This window comes from Melitaea cinxia, chromosome 8 (assembly GCF_905220565.1).
Source record: "Melitaea cinxia chromosome 8, ilMelCinx1.1, whole genome shotgun sequence".
NCBI classification, from domain to species: domain Eukaryota; kingdom Metazoa; phylum Arthropoda; class Insecta; order Lepidoptera; family Nymphalidae; genus Melitaea; species Melitaea cinxia.
The window spans coordinates 5,350,884-5,373,432 of NC_059401.1; the positions used below are offsets into that span (position 1 = coordinate 5,350,884).

Sequence of the window (22,549 nt, forward strand, 5' to 3'; positions counted from 1 at the left end):
GTGTTATCCCTTAGTCGCCTCTTACGACACCCACGGGAAGAGAGGAGGTGGCTATATTCTTACTGCCATAACCATCTGTTCTATTCTATCATCTGTTCTATAATTAATATAAAAAGAAAAGATTTATGGAAAACGCTACGAGTCATAAATTCACTAAAATACTATTGCTTAAGACAAATAAAACAACAAATTGTAATGGTTTTAATTATAATCGTTGGTTCTCCATATTTATCCCATAACATATAAAAATATAAGGGATTATAAAAAATATAACAATACACAAACACTAAGAGTAAGAACATCACAGATGATTATAAATAAATGCTAGAATATACTAAAAAGAGAACACATTTTATAAAAAAATAAAAAGATGAATAGGAATGGACAATGTATATATTTTAACAATAATTAATAAAAATGAATACATTTCAATCCAATTTAAAACATTCAAAACAATATTAAAATTTATAAATAATGAAACATTGAGCAAAAGCACCTACAATTTAACAACACCAAAGTTACCTAACAATAGTTATTGTCTTTAAGACATGTTATTTTAAATGGTTCATTTCTTAGATATATATATAACTGCAAAGACCACAAACTTTTAATCGGCTAAGTTATTAAATTTAGGAGTTGACACACAGAGACAGAGAAAATAGACAACAACAAAAAATCAAATATAATTTTTCTGAAAGTAACTACCTAACTGATGTCAATGTGGACATATATTTTGGGTAAATAATTTTGATTTAGTTTATTTTGAGGCAATTGTTGTAATAGTTTTCTTATTCATTAAAAATGTGGAGAAAACGACTGTTCTCCGTCTTTCCGTACTTAATATTCACAGTCATAAGTTATTGGACCCTTACTTAAACTATTTTAATTAACATTGAACATGAGCTTTACATATTACATACAGAATTGTCATTTATATATTTCACTGATTTTTATATTAGTACATCGTGTTTATAATAAAATGCAATTTGAGCAATTTAATTGTTATTGAGATTCTTAACAGGTACCATACTTAATTATTTTTATTAACCTTTAGTAAAACGTTTGGTTATACATGATACATGAATCATAGAATGTAAATAATGTGTTCGGACTTAAAATAAAAAGGAATGTCTATGAACATTTTGTAAACATATTGATTTCGTTTAAAGATTTAAAAAAAAAAAAAAAAAAAAAAAACATTGAAGTCTTATATTTGAATCTAGTTGCCAGTATTTTTTGTTGCCATACATTATTTATATCTAAATTTGAAAATGATAAATCGGAAAAGCGGAAATTAATTTATTAAATCTAATTATAACTAACTTATTTCAGTTCGAAACATAGGACCGTAGTTTGCTATTAGCAGAAACATGAGATTTATTTAACGTCCTCACAGCCAGATTTCCGTACTGAAATAAGACCATAAATAAATTATGCCGTAGAAAACTCGTAAGACCGCTTATTATAAGACACAAAAGTTTAACTTTCTTATCTTCGAATAATTTTAGTAATAAAATCACTAAATGTGAAGTTACCCCACATTTCTAGTATTACAAATTACTCTGTATAATCAATAATGTATACTAGAGTGAGGAAGAAGAAAGGAGTTACAATGTATCAAAGTGGCCTTGTAGTACTACTAGCTTTTATCTAACAACCTACAATAAGTATATCTTCTAGAATATTCTCATAGTGTTAGCACAGCCGTGGTTCATTCTGTACTGTACGTAGATCATAGCGGAGTTGTGCCAATAGTAGAGCGCTCCTAGGACTAAGATATGCCACCATTGATGCGAGTGACCTATATAGTCCATCTTGCCTGGAAACCAGCGCTCTGGGATCTGTAAATATAAATAATATTATATCACTTAAAAAATTAAAGTTTAAAATATAATTGAAATTTTTAAGTTGTTAAATTTTTCGAATACGATTTGAATTCCAAGATGTCAAGATTTTCGACGCTGCGGTTCGAACTCTCAGGAAAAAATTATTATTCAAAATCGTATTACATTATTATTATTTTAAATCAGTATAAGTTTATTGGAAGTAGGTACATGTATCTTGAATAGTGAGAAACTATAAATATTGATTGTAATAATTAAGATTAAAAGAAATATTCTAAATTGGCTACAAAAGCACTTTTCTAATGGTCATTTCACAAATTATAATTATAACTAGTCTTTGATTAATTAATTATGATTATTACGAAGCATATTTCATTATACTAAGATTTTACTACGAAACAATGAAAATAAATATAATTATGACACAATTTTTTTATTGTACAATTGACGTTAAAGCGTTAATATTTCATGATATATGAAAAGTTTATACAAACTAAAAAACGTGTGAATTTTGATCTAGAGTTATTATTTTACACCATATTAGAAAAAAAAACAAAAAAGCAAGCAGTCTTTTGTCTCCAAATTTGAAAATATAGACTCTTTACGGGTCATATCTACGTACTTACTTATTAAGATTAACCAAAAGTACAAAAATAAAGATAACATACAAGAATTATGCTTTAAAAAAAACAAACAAAAAGTATTTATATGAATGTCTATACCTAATCCATTCATTATACATGTTTTAATTATTAATAACTTACCTTGAAGGCGTATATTGCAAACGCTGTACCGCTGATAACATACATCCCTATTACTCGAGGAAAGAAGATCTGAAATAATTAAAATAATTAACATTTAATAACTTACTCAATAATCAACTTGTAAAGAAACAACATGGCAGGCCACAGGCCAGAGCCAGAGCCAGAGCCAGAGCCAGAGCCAGAACCAGAGTCAGGGCCAGAGCCAGAGTCAGGGCCAGGGCCAGGGCCAGAGGCCAGAGCCCTGAGACAATTCCTCTCTATTATACAAGAGACCTATTTTTAAGTATTGAACATTGACAGAATGTTCAGTACTGTAAAGTTTATCATTCAACGGGTTTCATTACTTTCTATTTACTATTTTACATCAAATAATGATATTACCTACATTAATAATTAATAAATTGCTTTTTTTTATTCCCGATAAAGTAATTAAAATGTTATATTTTAGAATATATACATAACAAACCAAAAAATGTGACGTTAATGGACTTGCAGTGCAAATAAGAGTAGCACAAAATTGGTTTAAGCGTTTTCAGTCAGGAAGTTTGGATGTAAAATATGCATTTCGCTCTAGTCGCGCAGTTACGGGTAAACGTGACGACATTTTTGAAAAAGTGAAGTTAGGTCACATCGTCAATATTACACCTTCAGATTTCCATGTGTTTTGGTCTCTTTAGAATTCTTTAAGTATTCTAAAGTTAACATCAAGAGAGGACTGTCAAAACTACTTGTCGCGGTTTTTTAATGAGAAGTCCCAAAAATTTCTACAGCAATGTAATCCTGCTACTGCCTACGCCCTATGAGATGGCGGCAAATTATCGAAAATAATGTAAATATTTTTTGTAAAATCTTAACTTGAATTTCTATAGAAGATACTTTTTTCCCGACCTAATATTAAACATGTTTTTATGTAAGATACACAGGCTCAATCTAAACGTATAAGAAAAGTAATTTATTTATCATAATGTTTAAACATAAAACTACGTGTCTCATGACAGACTTTGTAAAATAATAACTTATACAAAAAATTATAAAACTAACGATTTGAGCCCGGTACCGATATATACTCAAGATTCATTCTCCTATATATGGAAAAAGAGGCCTATCTATGACCAGCAGATATTCAAGAAACAGCGTGTTTAGCTTGGGAACTATTTAACATAGTAAATGTCGTTTTTAAATAGAATAATTCATGAGCAAATCGAATCGTTGTCATATACTCGTATCATATATACCGGGCTTTAGGAACTAACCATCTAACATTTGGTCTGTAAGGAATGTGACGTCTACATTAATCTTCTATTTGTCGATATTATATTATGTGATGTATCTACACCACTTTGGACTTTGGATATTAGCAAAGATAACCAAAATGTGTGATCTTGATAAAAGACCTTCAGCAATTATTATATACATTATAAGCAAGTGTCTTTATATAATGTTGATAAGTAAATAGATTCTTCTATGATAAAACTCATTTTATTATTACATTTTTATTCCCTATTTTAAAATTCTATTTTTAACTATAATTACAAAATTTTTGGATATTAGTACGTTAGAGAATTAAATAAAGACATGAAAAAGAAGCAATTGTTTTTTAGCTTGTGTCTGATCAAACTTCCTTTCTTTTTTGGAAGTTAAACCACGAGCCATAATTAAATAAGAACATATTTAATTTATTGTCAGGATAAACCTATTTTTCAAAAAAGTCGGCCAAGTGCGAGTTGGACTCACGCCGAGGGTTCCATATAAAAATTATTAAAGATATTTTTTATTATGTAACAAAAAATTTTTGCATTTTGCATTTTTTTTCGTCTGTGCTATAAGACGTTGCTTTGTACCAAATTTCAAGATTCGGAGTTCACGGGAAAGTACCCCGTAGGTTTTGATTCCGTAGTAGAAGTTGAGGTACGGAACACTAAAAAGGCATTAAGGTCAACTCACCTGCACCATAGGATTGTCGAAACCTCCCATAACATAAGTCCAGTGTAACGTAGGTAGAACACCATACGCCGCCCAGCCTATGAAGACGAACATCTTCACTAAATAAGGAACTTGAAGCCTGGGGATCTGAAGCACCATCGCCAACGTGAATATCAGTGTCACTGATATCATGTAGAAGGTTTTCAACTCCTGAAATTATATATGACAGTATTGAACCTAAACTTCGTAACAATGATAATGGTAGAAATGTTGAATTTGAAATGTGCACAATAAGTTTTTAAAATATATCTTATCAACTTGTATTAAAAATATACCAAAAGAAAAATTAATTATGTAACAAGTTAATGTAAATATCCAAAATTTATACTTTATCATATTACGAGTAGTAAACCAGATCAATTGGTACGTCATAATGTCACATTTTTTAAAGGTAATATTTTATAAAACCATAATTATACAACACGTTATATCATTTTAATATTACAAAACATAATTAAACGGTTTTTACCAAGCCATCTGTAATATACATCACTCATACCCAAAGTTATAAAATATTGGTATACATGAACCAATCACGTATTAAATACGTGTTCTCTACACGTGTTTATAGTTTGTTTTTATCATCATATATCAATTTCATCTCCGATCTAGACTCATATGTACGTGCCTTGTCTAGTAATAATAGATACTTTTTCCAGCAAAGGATAAGTGGTAGGCACATATAATTTTTTTGGCTAAACGTCATGATATACTCGTATTATTCGAGTATTTTAATTTATTTTCAATTTATTATTTTCTATTATTACTGCTTATATTCTTTATTTTGCTTATATCTATCCACCAAACCAACCAAAGAACTTTATAGAGCACTGACATAAAATAAAATTATTCTTATCTTTTTCTTACATTAAATAAAATATACATTTTATTAAAAATTAATGTAAATGCTGCAACACGCTTTACTCTATAAATCGATATGGTAACATAATCGAAAAGTTCGATTATTAAATTCAAAAACGATTCGTTTTGTTCACGAGTTACGATCGTTAAATTAAAATATTAACCCGACTGACCTTAAATTAATTAAGCTAATTAGAAAATACTTTACGACTTTTTACTGTAATAATTAAATAAAATACACAAAAAATACTTTCTGGCTTAAAGAAATAAGGAGATATGACAATACCACACGCAGACGTCCAATTAACGGACTGTGTTGTACTTAACGGTCGTGAATTTCACCGCTTTTGACAGTTTGCTGAATAGGTGAGTTTTTTTGTGATCGGATCTGAGTGTGAAGGCAAAAGACCAAAGCAAAAGTATGTTCAAAATTATTTCCGTAAACATAATGATTACAATTACTGTCTGAGCTGAACTGAACTGAATTTATATTTTTCCCTTTATCAATTACAATGAATTAGGTTTAAAAAATTTTTTGTAAGTTATTTTTGTTCTACTTGTATTTGTGATAATATATTCTATTTTTAAGTTGCTTTCGTCTGATGTTTTAGTAAAATGTAGAAACTTGATTGGTTAATGCATAACTTAAAAACCAAACTTTACAAATAATTTAAAATTGTAAATCTGTGGCAAGCAGTGGCGTAACTATACCATCTGAGGCCCGTGGCAAATTTTTTGGATGAGGCCCTCCGGCGTCCCACTAAAAATAGTCACGTTAGAATTTAATTTTAATAAACCACTGATGTAAGTTAAGTAGTTACCAAAAACTATAAATAGCATTATGTGCATTTTAGTTAAATATCTACTAAGTTTTATTTTCAAGAACATAGGTTACAAATATTTATAATGAAATAACAATTTACTTTTAATAAGATTTTTTTATTAATAAAATTCTTTTCTCCGAGCTTTCTGTTCTGCAAAAGTATCTACCACATCATCAAAGTTTAAAGATCGGGCCATGGAATTTTCAATAGACAGAATAGCCAAGTTACGTAGCCTGTCTTGTGCCATAGAGTTTCTTAAATAGGTTTTTATTAATTTTAGTTTCGAAAATGATCGTTCAGCACTAGCTGTAGTCACAGGAATTGTAACAAATAACATTAATGCAGTACATATTTCAGGAAAGCTGCACGACATGAAATAATTCTTTATTATTAATAAATCAGCAAGTTCTCTAATACACGAAGTCTTTTTTATTTCATCTCTGAAAGTGGACCGAAAACTAAGAATTTCCCTGGCAAATGATTCAGATATGTCTTTTTTATATATTTTAACAAATTCTAAAGCTTTTTTTAATAAATCAGTGTCATTTAAAGTTTGCAAAGTGGAAGGTTGCAAAACACTAAAATTGGAAACAATTTCATTCATTGGAAGGAAACGTGATTTCAGTTGATTAATAATGATGTCTAATACTCGATAAAATACGTTCACTTTAAACGAACTTTCTGGATCTTGAAGACGCTCATCTTCGCAAAGTTCGTCAAAATGGCGTTTTATCTTTCTCTGACGAGTTTTAGAAAATTCAGGGTTGATGGACCATTTTTCTGCTACACTATTTGCTTCCATTTTTAAATCTACAAAATCATGTCGATACCTTTCCAATTCTTCTAGGCAATTTTTCAAAAGTTTTGAGGCATTTGAAAGATCGGTGGCTTTAGACTGAAGTGCTTTAGAGGCTGCATCGATAGTTTGTAGAATTTTGCAATGGAAAACCAATAACACGATAAAATTATAGTTCTCTACCTTCTTCTTGAGTGAAATAGCTTCATTTCTTTCATCTGATTTGCAGTTTAACAGAATTGTTTTCGTAAACGCTTTTTGGACTTCAACAAACCGAACTTTTAAAGCAAAAATAGCATCATAACGTCCTGCCCATCTAGTAGGGTTCAATGTTTTTAATGTTATTGAAGTTAAAGACTCACTTTCTCTATTAGATATAAAACTTGATAAAATATTCCATCTTTTGATACTATGCCCAAAAAAATTATAAATTTGTTGAACTGTGTCAAAAAAATGTTGCATATCAATAACCTCTCTTACTGCATCATTAAGTACTAAATTTAAGTTATGAGCAGCACAGTGAACATATACCGCATTTGGCTCGATATCTTTTATGAGTTTTTGAACTCCACCATAAGTGCCTTTCATTGTGTTAGCACCATCATATCCTTGTCCTCGACACTTATTTAGAGGAATATTTTTGTCGTTTATGAATTTAATAATTTGGTTGGACATTGCTAAGGCAGTTTGATCCTTAATTACATGAAATCCTAGAAACGATTCTTTAATGACGAGTGCCTTTGGGATTCCATCAGCATCTTTCTCGATCATACAATAACGGTAAAGTTCACACATTTGATCAGTTTTTGAAATATCTTGACTTGTATCGAATATGATGGAGTAAAATGGTGCGGCATTTATTTCATTAATGAGTTCATTTTCTATTTTTAGAACTAAAACAGAAATTAGCTCATTTTGTATTTTTGGACTTAAGTATTTTATCTGACCCTTTGGTTTACTTAACAATTCTTGTAAAATAGGATCGTATTTTCCTAATAACTCAACAATACTCAAAAAGTTTCCTCGGGAACTTGGATCATTGCTATCTACTTTTTCTCTATGGCCACGAAAGGCTAAATTGCACGTTGAAAGTGTCAGAGTAACATCAAGGAGTCTAGAAAGTACTTGGCGTCAAAAAGATTTTTCTTTCCTGATCATGGACTCTTGCTCTTCATCTAGTGTTCCGTGTAGTCGCCACTGTTGATACGTAAGACAAGAATCCATGTGAATTTTCGATGTTTCGTGTCTTTCTATGCCGTCTACAATATGTTTCCAGTCGTCATAGCCTTCTATCCAAACATTTTGTATTTTTTTAGATGCCCGATTTGCGAATAGCCAACATGGTTCACAGTACGCTTTCTGAAGTATTAAAGAATAGGATAGCCATGTACGTTCAAGTTTCTCACCAGATTTGGAAATAATATAGTAATGTTTTTCTTGGAAAGATCTATTGTTACTATCTTTTAAGAAAGGCCCCTTAGGTTTACAATGTCCGTTTTCGATCACAAAACGTTTCACTTGATCAGTTAGTTCTTTAAAATTACCCTTATCAGTGACATATGATGAAGATGCAATATCGTTCACACTAAAATATGATTCATTTTTATTTTTGCTAGAACCTTGTTGTGGTTGTTCTGGATCTGGATATACACTAGTGTCTGGTGCTGCATGTGCTATACTGTTACTTTTAGTTAGGTCTAATTCTTCACTACCGGAGCACTGTTCACTCGCGTTTTCATCAATAAAGTCATCATTCTTAAAATACTGACTAATTTTAGGTAACTTTTTATTTTTTTCTTCAGTCTCCCTCTTTCTCTTTCGTTTTTTGCTCCCACTTAAATATTTCCTAGAACTAGACATGTTGATATATAACTTTCACAATTAACTTTATTTTAAATCCAATAAAACAAAAACTACGAAAAATCAAAGATACAGATGACCAACTGTTACAACAATCAAACAAAGAATGCGCAATAGAGCCCTCCGTAAATAAAAAATATAAATCCGGGATTCCCCTACACTGAGAGGGTTGCCACACATTAAAATACCATTCACGTGGATTTGAAAAATTTATATGTAAATCGATAGTTAATAGTACGCGTTGATTTAGTAAGTTGAAAATATGTCAAAAAAATTATTATAATAAAAAAACAAAAATGTTTTACTTTACCGCTGTTTTTGATGAATTTTAGTGCATTCAATAGGAAATTTCGTGATTCAAAAAGGCACGTTGAACCCTTCCCGCAAAATGAAGTTTGAATTCACTAAAATTCATCAAAACTTATTATAATTTATACAAGTTTATAAATTTACTATGATTATTATGATTTATATATAAATTTTAAACTTATTATGATTTACATAATTATTAAAACTTATTAATATATACATATAATTTTTTAAAATCCGCAATGATAGGACTTTCAGTGTCACCGGCTTCTAGCTTATTTAGTTAACAAAATGAGGGAATTCCCCGACTGTCATCTGACATCTTTTCGTTTTGAATGTGTTGAAGTTTTAATGATTAGTTTGAATTTGTATATGGTCTTTAGTTGTGCCCACTTTGATTGATTTTAAGTACATAAAAAAATTATAATTTCTTAGTACTTAAATACAAAATTTTGTTAAAAATGTTTGGTTATTTCTGAGTTCGTGGCCTCTTGGGCCGGGGCCCTCTTGGGTCGGGGGCCCGTGGCTTTCCGCCACCCCTGCCACCCTATAGTTACGCCACTGGTGGCAAGGATATTAAGATAGATTCAACTCGACGCAAAGAAGACTACAATGGATCAGTCTGTGCCTACCGACCTACTTATGTCTATTTGTTGTACGATGTAAAAGAAGTAGGTACATAACAGGTATGTTTTATACCTGCATTCAATTATGAATCAGTAGGCGAATATTATAACTTATAAATTTATATATACTATTTACAGCCTCTTATTTTATAGAAGTTCGTTAGAATTTTGTTAGTTTTCTTTAGAAATATTAAAAGCAACTTTTTCAAAGGTCAGAGAGATTTTTTTTTCAATTACAATATTTAGCTAATAATAAAGATTTTTGAGCTGTGTTTACAGTTTAATTTTGAAGTGGAATTATAGAATTACTTCTAAGGGCTATTTTTACAGTTTCCACGTTGTTGTTATATTATAAATAGTATTGTAGTAAATATTATATTGGTCGTTTATTACTAAAGTAAGCCACACTTAATGCTTGTGTTACAGGTAATAATCATTATAGATAAATATTTTTTATTTTTATTTTTATTAATATACCTACTTAGAAAAACGATGTAAAAATATACCACACGTCTGAAATAAAACTTCTGCACAAAAGGTCTGCACTGTGAGAGAAAGAAAATGGGTGAACTAAAGGGAGAAAGAAAATGGGTGCTCGAACCTCTTTCTTTTACTCCGTTCACCTCGCCCGATCACACTTTTCGTAGCGCTCTCGTCACATATTTACCAGCTTACACCCAAGTCAAGCATGGGTAAAGAATATTTACTTCAATAATGCATATACAAATTATATAAATACAAATATTAGACCCAGACTCAGGCAGAAAACGAATCCTCAACCATCGTAACAAACTGCGCCAACGGGCTAGTCAAATGTACATAACAAACTGGGCCAACGGGCTAGTCGAATGTACAACTATTTTGCAAAAACAGTTATGTACTTAGTTCAATGAAATGAATACGTTATATTAGTGCCCGAAGTATCTAGCAAAACAAAAAGTTAAGACATCGCGAAGGTCAATGACGCTTAGACGGTGCGCAATACACATTACTAGTATATAAGTTGCTAAACAATCGGTCAGGTGAATCGTTAAATCGGTTCGATTACCAACACTATGTTACAATTCCATTGAACACGTTAAACAAAAGATAATTTATGAAAAACGATGCGACGAGTTGATACGTACATTGAAAAATGTATTATAATTATTTTAAATAAAACTGTTATAAAAGCGGCTTTAAAAATATATTAATTTGACAAACCATTTCCATTAATATTCTATTTATTTCTACTAATAATAGGTACTATTTATATAACAAAGTTATACTAGACTACCGAGCCTTTTTTTAACGTGGGGAAAAATCCATCATGGATACCCTTAGGCGCGGAGGGGTCAGAGGGTTATGTCAGACTTCTAATGACTAAAAAACTACCACGTGTACCACCAGTCGTCCGCGTGGGGCGAGATGGGGTCGCGCTAGCATTCGCCACCTCGCCCCGGAGACTACCGAGCCTACTGCAGGTCACTCATATACAACGAACATAGCGACATATTTCGCTCAATAAACACATAATATTAACAAGCTATACAGCTAAATCTTTATCATTCTTTAGAGACAGTTAATAATAATTAATAATGTTTTGCAGGTGATTTGTAAGTTGCACATTATAATAAAAAAAATCAATAAAAGCGATATAGTTACATATACTTTGCAATTAATCTTGACCTTCTAAATGTAATGAGCAATGACATGAAATTGTATACATTGTCAAAATTATGCAGATTATAGGTATTTTGAAACAGAAATTATTTAACGATTCCTAAATTAAATTTTAGAAAGATAATAGTTATAGTACTCGAGTGAATGAATTTTAACTGATACACAAAATTATAGGAGAGATTCGCCTTTCACTCGCAACCATGACTTTTACTTGCTTCAAACCTGCGTGTAAACGTTGACACAAATGTACCATACTTAGAGTTAATATTGTACTTGAAATTTGAAATTAATTCGTCTTTGCTTTCAACTTAACATAGATTTCAATTTAGTCTAGTTTCGATTTAGTTGGCAACGTTGGTATATATGTAATGTGTATATTAATAGATATTTTAATCTAAAAGGTAAAAATAAAATTATATATTCTTTGCAACACTGCAACCTCTCTTCACTTTACCATCCTCTCAGTAAGAGATAAGCTTCTGCCTGTAATATCCCGCTGTTCATAGGCATCTTTCCCCTGTAGGAGAAGGATCAGAGATTAATCCATCACGCGGCTCTAATGCGGGTTGGCGAATATATTTCCTACTATAAGTAACGATCGCTATCAGACGTACATGATAACAACAGGGACCGATGGATTAACGTGCTCTCCGAGGCACAGTGGGGAGATCCACAAGGACTGCACAAACACCCAGTTCACGGCAAATATCCGTATGGCCAATACAAATGTTTGTCGAACCCGCAATCGCCAGCGCAACAGCCAGTGCTGTGACCGTTGCGACAACGCGTCGTCAGTAAGAGATAATTTTTTATAAATTGATTGCCATCAACAATAAATAATGTATATTAGTTACGAATAGTTTATGTGAAGCATGAGCAAATTAGGTACAACAGTATGTATAGTATTTATATACAAAGCATTAACCTAACAATGTTATATAATAAACTATTCTATTATTTAAAATCGCTATTATATAATTACATGAGCAAAAATATACTACATTAACTGACATTCCCCATGAAATTAATGATTTTTAAATTCTATTCTCTAAAAACCGGCCAAGTGCGAGTCGGACTCGCACACGAAGATGTTCCGTACCATTGACTAGGTAGACAACAGTAGGTACACTGTAACTAGCTCGCCTTGCTTCGTGAAGTTATCGCTACCCGAGCGATCGTTGCCTAGCAACAGCCGGACGCCACGCCGCCTGCGCCCCACCGCAGCGCTCCCACAACAGTTTATAAACTAAATATATGTAAATTTTCTGTAAAATATTTAATATTTTTTTTAAATCTTATTTATAAATATTTAATGGTTAAATAAAACTAAATATTTTTTTGAATATTTCAAACGTTTACCTGGTGCTGATTTTAATATCGGACCAAAAGCGGCAAAAAAATCACTTTTGTGGTATGAGTAGTATATGGTTATATATTATTTATTATTAAAGTAAATATACAAAGTTTTTGTGAATATTTCAAGTCCCTACCTGTTACCATTTATTGATAACGAATAAAAATAGGCAAAAAATGGGCTTTCTTGTATGGGAGCCCCCCTTTAATATTTATCTTATTATTTATTATTAAAATAAAAATACAACTGAATATTTTGTGAATATTTCAATTGCCTATCTGTTGCCATTATTAATATCGAGCAAAAAAGGGCAAAAAAAAAACGCGTTTGTTGTATAGGAGCTCCTTTAAATATTTATTTTGTTTTGTTTTTAGTATTTTTGTTATAGCGGCAACAGAAATACATAATTGGTGAAAATTTCAAATGTCTAGCTGTCGCCGTTCTTGAGATTGTTTTTGAGTTTGATTGGGTACGGAACCCTAAAAACAGAAACAAACAAGTATGATTGTGAGTGGTAATTTACTTGTACATAAAAATTGTATTAGCATTATAAAGGGCTGACGCATACGTGGCAATTATTGAATCTTAATTATTACGTACTTCGACTTGCACGTCAGCATACAATATAAGCGAGTGGTCTAACAATTAAACTACATATATACTACATACCATATCTAATAATTGGCTATATATAAAAGAATCTATTAGGCCAATAGACGCATTCCTTTCGGGATGCTAAGTTTTCAGTTGTGCGCATAGATCAAGTAAAAAAAGGTAGATAACGCACCTAGAACAGAAAAGTGAAGCCACTTTTTTAAAGATGTGTGAGTAAGTGAAGTGTTGACACCTTTTAAAAAAAGTCCCTAAAATTTTTATTAAACAATTAATTTAATATAGGTAAAATGGGTATGTGAAAATAAAAACCTGTTTATAGTTTTAAATAAATTTACTAAAAATAAAACAAAAAATCGGTAGAATAATAAAAAAATATATTCGTAAGATAATCGTATGAATGGACACTTCCTATCCCCTCTGTTTATCTCTTTTTAGTTTGCAGTCGATTTTTTTTAACTATTTTTCTTAAACCTAGAATCCTTTATGTTGTATAAGTTTTTTAAATTTTGGTCGCTTAGAACTCAGAGTCATCGTCAGTTTGCATTTTACTAATATGATGTAGTCTTATGTTCAAATATTTTTCAATCACTAATCGTATTAAATTGACTTTATGCGCATGGCCAGCATAATCGTGGTCATTTTCTCAGTCTTACAGCCGCTACCCATTCACCTCTTATTAACATATTCGTTGGAAACTTAAAACCATGAAATTTGATAGTAAAATATGGGTACCTAGTTTACTCAAAAATTGTAAAAAGTTAAAACATAAAACAAACGAGTTAATAATTCATAAATATATTTTGATTTTTTTGTTTTCAATTTATGTAACATAAAATAACACGAGAAAAAAAAAAACAATAACTATGTCTACTTTTTACTTAATTATTTTTCTGATTGCGTACAATTTACTTACCCACATTTTGGGGTATTGAAAAAAAGAACTACTGGCAACACTCCCGTGGTACGTCATTTCGTGACATTGAAATTATAAGTTCCGAATAACCTCAATATTATTTTGGAATAACAATAAATTTAAAGTTTTATATGTACTTACGTGTGAAACGATATTTCTTCAGACTTTTTATTCACTTTGGTATTGTTTTTGCACCATTTAATTACATAAGAACGGCATTTTGAAGGCAAAATTACTGTACGAGGCCCCGTGACATACTAACGAAAATGAGCGTAGTTTGATGCATATGTGTGCGTGAGCGCGTGTATTTACTTGAAGGAGCCGAGTTTTGTGGCTTCACTAACAACAAAGGCCGCGCATTATCTACTTTTTTTTACTATATCTATGGTTGTGCGATGATTTCAGACGTCGTTAACAGGTGTTAAATCTACACGTATGTATTTGTATCTATGTAACTCAGAAATGAGTATACCATTACCTGCTATATAGCAGGTATATGTGATTTAACTCCTCTTGCTAATATCTACCTTTTATATGTCTATCTAGGTATATTTTCTTTTAAAGACAAAATCTAGAATCGGTTTTTTACAAGTTTATAATATTTTGGTTTATAAAAACGTTTTCGACTGCTAACATTATACCACATTTTCATTCAACTATAACAACACCCAATTTGTAAGTCGCGTAAACGCATACAAAAATTAACCATCTCTATCGCAGTACGAGAGACTTAGAATCTAAATTATGAAATAAAACGTATAGCTTATATAACACGACATATGCATTTTGTAATGCCATACTATTTCCATCCTACATACCTTATTCCATGATTGGCGTAAACTACATACATCTTGCTCTTTTTCGACTAATTAAAAAGAGATAAAAAATCACCAAGTTGGAACCAATGTGCAACGATCCAACATAGAAACTATATTAAAATTGCACCATATCAGAGAAGTCGGCTACGCTCCGTTTGCGTGAAACGTTGATTCACTTACAAATAACCATATTATATTAATAAGTTTAATTTTATAAATAAGAAAACAAGATTATATCTGTTAATATTACATTTTCACTATCAACTGAGAATAATAGATAACATAAAGAATAAAACCTTATTGAGTGAACTAACTAAATACCTACTCGTAATATTTATAAGAAGAACAGTGCGACGTACGTAAGTTAGGATTTAATGACATTCTCGTGATGCATCTTAATGCCTTATTATTAAAATTTGGATGTTTCTTCACATAAGTTTGAAATATTAATAAAAGATTTTTGCCATAACAAAATTATCGCTTTTTATAGCCTCTACGATAGAGTTATTTCACAGCCGTGAGCCACTACTACTACAAAAAAAAATCAATCTAGAAGATTTCTTAGGTGTCCTACCTAGAATTTCGCATCGGTAACTCATCGTGGGGTGGGCACGGCCCATCCGGCACCCTTCCACATATTAACACAACAAAAACACAAAATTGTATACAACTTTATACTTATATATTTTTAAATCCTTCGTTTAATATTCAGATGGTAACAAATACGTATCTTTATAATCTATTATTTAAGCACGTGTACTTACACTTGTTAAATATAAGAATTAATGATGAAAAAAGTTAATTAGTAGCGCTGGTACTAACGAATTCATATTATATACTTCCAAATATATATATACATCCTTAAATTGTATCTATTATTATTATAAGCTAATCTCAGATTATAAGTATATATTTATTTAAAAGACTACTACGTAGTAATACTCGTAATTTAGTTTAAATTCAGCTTATTGTCGTTTCTTTGTGTGTGTAACAAGTATGGTATATGTTCGCCGATAGTAAACTATTGTAATTATATTTTCGATTAAATAAATTGTACTATAGAAAGGAATAATTTTTTTTTATTAAAAATGAGATGAAAAACATAGGTAACGAACGAAACTTCTAAACAAAGGATAATGGCAGTCCTATGCTTACGATCAATGTAATTAAATAATTATAAATAGCTTTCACAAATAACTTAGTAAATAATTCTCCGCTCACTGAAATCAAAAATTACATTATTTAAGTAAGCTTCAAAATCACATTAATCGTAATTTTACAAAATAAATTTAATTATTTTTAATTAATTAATTATACCTAGTTAAATCAAAGCTACCAGCGATTCGGAATGTAGACTCTGAATAAAAGAATCGGCAAAAAAGTAACTCCAGAGTTGCATAAACACTTATAAAAAAAAGAAAAAAATTGTAACTTGGATGAACATTTATCAATGAATAAACTCTGGATTCTAAGCTGGGCTTCTTCATATGAGAAAATGGGTCAAACCTATAGTCTGTCGTGCTGCTGCACTGCTAATAGAAGTATAATTTCTCTAATAACACTTGATAAGGTATAGAATATAATATACTTTATTGCACACCACTCATGTAAGATTTACATAAAACAGTTATTTAAACATAGAGATAGTAATGTACAAAGGCGGTCTTATCGCTTAGTAGCGATCTTTTTCTGACAACCTTTAGGTTTTTCAGGTATTTATGTTAACATCAGAAAGCTTTGTAAAAATCAAAAACTTTACAAGCTCACCTAGGCACCAGGTTTGAAGACCCACAAAAATACACCCAGACGGAAAAATATTAGAACATATACAAATATTTGCCTCAAGTGGGAATAGGACCCGCAAACGCTTTAACCACAAACACATAATACGGTTAACGAGCAGGTTTAGGGCAGGTATCCTTTATACACATAAATGTACTTACATGATGGCACCAAAACGCGTAGTAGACGCCGGAAGTGTATATCGCTAGCAAAGAGAGCGCAATGCCAAAGAGGTCGTACATGAGGAACGTGTTGTAATCGTGCTCCGACCGGCAGGAGAACGTGTGGTACAGAGCCGACAGCGCCATGCATATCTGGAAAATATACGTTTTTAAAATTTTTGTCTTGTAGCTATTTAATATATGCTATCTTACTATAAAAATAAAAATAAATCGCTGTGTTGCTAATTGTAAAACTCGAAAACGGTTGAACCGATTCTAGTCCATTTTGTTTTGATGTTTTTTTAGTTTTTTGAAGGTTCTTTACGAATGCAAAATTAGAGAAATCTCGCAGAAAATTGGGAAATTTCAGAAAATCCCTGTAACTTTATAACATCATCTAAAATAACACACTTTTCACTCATCAAGGCGATCTAATATCTCCGCATCATTGGAAGAGAAAACACGTGAAGTGTTACTTATCAGTGACGTTGCGTGTAAACTAATTACGTGTTAGTCTCGACGTCCGGAGGTAATTTCCTTAGCTTAGCCGGTTTCAGTAATACCTATATTCATTTCTATATTTTGCTTACCATTTGTCTCTATCTATCTCGGATTATTGTAAGCATTCAAAAATATATAAAGATTATTCGAACTAAATTTTAAGTTTATCAAAAAAAGATTGAGAGCAAATCGAAACGTTTTTTGAATACAGAATTTGAGATTACATGCATTCAACTTTTTGATTTATGGATAGTTTTAATAATGTATCAAATATTTTACTTACTAATGACATAGGTATATCTCTAGTTATTAAAATCAGAGATAGACAAAAATGAAATATAGGGTATAGGATATTCTAATAACTCAAACATAAGCAACACACCTTATTCAATAAGGAAATATAATACAGATAAATACAGATTTTTTTTTCTATATTTTCAAATATATTGATATAGTCTTACAATAATTATGACAAATCATCAATAATAATTGTATTTGCTCGAAATCGTAAAAAAAACGACTTCAACTACATCAATAAGTAATACTACTTAGGCTGACTAAAAAATAATCAAGTCACTTCAGCCTATCGCAGTTCACTGCTGGACATACTCGTAGGCCTCCACAAGTTCACGCCAAAAATGTCGTGAACTCGTGTGTGTTGCCCATAGTTACCCCGCTGGGCAGGCGGGTTGGTGACCGCAGGGCTGGCTGTGTCGCACCGAAGACGCTGCCGCCCGTCTTCGTAATAATAATCAAATAAATAAGCATTATTAGATATAACTCGAAAAGTACATGTTAGATCTCAATTAAAATTATATGGGACCGCATGACACGCATTGAAAAATCATCGAAATCGGTCCACCTAGTGAAAAATTCTGAGATAACCTACAAAAAAAGTTCCAATCGAATTGAGAATCTCCTGCTTTTTTGAAAGTCGTTAGTCGTTAAAAACATTAATTTACAACTTAATACACACCAAGGCCAAGCCTGGTTGATTCCTTATGAAAGAAAAAACGGAAGTGGAAAGATAAGTTATTTTGCCATCAAAATTCAAAGGTCAATGGAACGGATGAATGAGGTACGAGTGTCAAGACTTCGCATAAATAAAACTCAAGATCATAGCAGTGATAACTAAAAACAGAAATGTTTAAATGAATTTTTAATTACGTTAGTTTTTTATTATTAATAGATTGCTTGATAATTTACTAATAATAGTCTAGTTTGGGTTGTCTGGAAGAAATTGTTCATTAGCTACACATTATACGTATATGCAATGTACTTTACTGGAAATGTATTTGTATAAAAAAAATAAAAGTCGATAATGAAATTAAAAAAAAATCGTTATAACAGGTTCTTCATAACATATATGTATATAAATGATTTTGTCAATATTATATCTAATATATAAAATTCTCGTGGTGTTAAACATTGAACTCCTCCGAAACGGCTCGACCGATTTTAATAAAATTTTGTGGGCATTTTGGGTAGGCTTTTCATACCCCTAAGTTATGGGGGGGGGGGTTACGTTTGCAGGGTCAGCTATTGTACGTATATAAAGCGCTCCTGATGGATTCAGGGTCACAATTTTATTTCATCATTACAGCCTATACAGTCCACTGCTGGACATAGGCCTCCACAAGTTTACGCCAAAAATAACGTGAACTCATGTGTTTTGCCCATAGTCACCACGCTGGGCAGGCGGGTTGGTGACCGCAGTACTGCCTTTGTCGCACTGAAGACGCTGCTGCCCGTCTTCAGCCTGTGTATTTCAAAGCCAGCAGTTGGATGGTTATCCCGCCATCGGTCGGCTTCTTAAGTTCCAAGGTGGTCGTGGAACCTTGTTATCCCTTAGTCGCCTCTTACGACACCCACGGGAAGAGAGGGGGTGGCTAAATTCTTTAGTGCCGTAGCCACACAGCACACAACACACAACACAATATTTTTAGTAAATATTTGCGTACTCTTTCATACAAAAACGTGAGAAAATTTTTCTGTTACACCTAATTGATGACGCACGTAACAGTAAATAGTCTGATTAAAACATTTTGATTATAATTATATAGAAATATATATATTTAAATTCAATGTTTATTTATTTAACGTGTCTTGTGCTTACTTTTGGAACTGCGTTCTTTAGTGGAAAATTGTATTTGTGAATAAAAATAAATAATGTTTATATAATTGTTTAAAACATTAAAAGGTTTGATAATTTTCTAGAAAAAAAAAAAACTATTGTTTATTGTTTCCATGTATGAAATCACGAATTCTATAAGGTCTAAAAAATTACATACATATAGTAGTTATTTATTTTGAATATTATTACAGTACAACTTGCATCAAGTTCTTTAATTCACATTACGTATTATTGTGTTCCATTAATTTTCATATATCTGAATAATGAAAACATTTAATACACTTATTTTGAGTAGATAACTAAATGTAGCAAGGTTACCTAATGTGTAGAATATATTAAAAATATTATCATTAACACATTTACGACTAATTTGCAAACATTCGATAACTTTAAAACACCAAGGCGTTTATAGTTAACTTCCGTGTATAGAGTAAAGTACCTACATCCCTTTGTGCTGAAAGAGTTTATCTATAAGTTAATCATGTTAAGTTGACTGACTGATTCACTGACAGGATTTATAAATAGGAGATAAAAATAAGGCATGCTTTAACTAATTAACTAAATGTTTTAATGTGAATTTATCACAGGTTTTGATAAGAAATATTGGATATATAAAGTGAAATTTGACTATCAAAAAGAAAAATGCATATATCAAAATCTGTTAAACACTATTATACGTCAGACAGGTTGTCAGTAAACGCTAAAATAGACCCTTCGTTATATTTATGTTTTTATAATTATGTATAATTATATTCATTTATTAAAATCGTTATTTACCACTTTTTTTTTTATTCTACATCATCACAAGTTTGATACGCTGTATGAGCACCATATACAAGAAAATATAAAATTCCGTATAATAAACAAAGCTTAAGCGAGAACAAATATTACGTTTTATAAACACAGAATGGCCGGCAACACAAGGTGGAGCTATTTCGTCATTCGTCATACATTAAGATATTGAGGCAAAAGGGCAGAACTTGAATGAGATGGTACGAATTTGTAGTTAGGAATGCGAACACTCATTATGTAATATGATATATAATTATTATGTATAGTATATAAGATCGCATATGTTTGATAATGATACATAAATGGCTAGTAAGAAGTACAACAAGGACACATTTTTTTTTGCTTAAAAAAGTTTCGTTGTTACGATGGTATTTGTTTCTTATAGGTTACCTAAGCACAACTTGCTTACAACTGGATTGCTTTTTGTGTACCTTGCAAAATATCTCAAGCAAACAAAGAAACTAGAAACAATAAACACATTGTAACACTGCTATTCCCCGCGGTTATCTTTCAGTTTCCGAGCGTCATTAACACGTTCGTTGATACCTTAAAGCGGTTTGCAGTGACCGTTGGAACTTTCACTGTCAGTACTAATATCTCGCGAGATGCGGATGCAGAAGATTTACTTTCTTTTGCCTTTGTGTACACATTGATTATAGTAATTATGTGATTAAAAAAATAATATTTACTAAATTTAAACTTAAGAAACGTTTTTTGAGTTTTCCATTTTTTCGCTGGACTCGTTAACGCTTAAACTCTCTACAGACTTTTTAAGCATGGCACTAAATAATTATCCGTGGATTGCCTGAAAAAATGTTAGTTAATTTGTTTCAATTATACGCACGCACGCACGCACGCACGCACGCACGCACGCACGCACGCACGCACGCACGCACGCACGCACGCACGCACGCACGCACGCACGCACGCACGCACGCACGCACGCACGCACGCACGCACGCACGCACGCACGCACGCACGCACGCACGCACGCACGCACGCACGCACGCACGCACGCACGCACGCACGCACGCACGCACGCACGACCGCACGCACGCGCGCACACGCGCACAGCTGTGTTATCCCTTAGTCGCCTCCTACGACACCCAAGGGAAGAGCGGGGGTGGCTGTATTCTTTAATGCAGTTGCCACACCGCATCACTACATAATAACTAATAATTAAACTAATATTCAAATTTTTTATTTTGCTTATAAACCGCTCAACTTCGAACATCGCGTGTTCGATTTCGGTTTTCTGAACCTGACATAATTATGTATATCTACATAAATAAATTAAATTGAAGTGTCTGTTTGTAACAATAAAATAACCGCTTTTTACCAAATGCACGGATGCACGGAGGACACGGTACATATACCAAAATAATATTTTTCACAATTTTTGTCCGTCTGTTTGTTCCGGCTTATTCTGAAACGGCTGAACCGATTTTCAAGGGACTTTCGATGGCAGATAGCTGATATGATCAGTAACTTAGGCTACTTTTATTTCAGAAATTTATTAAATCACATTAATAACATTAGACATACATAACATTAGATATATTTAGACAAGTGTATGACCTTGTATTATTGTTATCATTGATCGTACGTAATAACTTGCGTATGCAGTGCTGTGTAAACTTCCTTTGTAAAGAAATGTATCAATAGGAATTAATTTATCACACATGTATTAATTGTTTAATTATTAAATGTACAATTGTATTACATATGTACATAGTCTTGCCCTAAATATTGTTACATAGAATAAAACATTTTTTTATTGCACGTAATATTTATTACTATTACAGTGTATTAATTAGATAATTACATTAATATAAAACCATTAAAAATATATAAAGCTTATTCAAAGTGGTCTCCATTGGCTGCAATACAGTCATTTAAACGTTGAGGCCAGTTATCAATAGAAGCGCGCACTCTTTTCATGGAAAAATT

At 31.6% G+C, this 22,549-nt stretch overlaps 1 protein-coding gene across 1 annotated transcript in view; it reads right to left on the reverse strand.

The window, feature by feature from the left end:
* Positions 1–1,676: 1,676 nt before the first annotated feature.
* The window catches only part of LOC123655568 (progestin and adipoQ receptor family member 3), a 33,484-nt gene continuing 12,611 nt past the window's right edge, over positions 1,677–22,549 (reverse strand). Inside the window, exons 4-7 of the mRNA XM_045591336.1 lie at positions 17,173–17,325; positions 4,553–4,741; positions 2,609–2,677; positions 1,677–1,841 (exon numbers count right to left, since the gene is read on the reverse strand). Coding sequence (XP_045447292.1) covers positions 1,677–1,841; positions 2,609–2,677; positions 4,553–4,741; positions 17,173–17,325 — 576 coding nt within the window. The remainder of the gene's footprint in view (positions 1,842–2,608; positions 2,678–4,552; positions 4,742–17,172; positions 17,326–22,549) is intronic.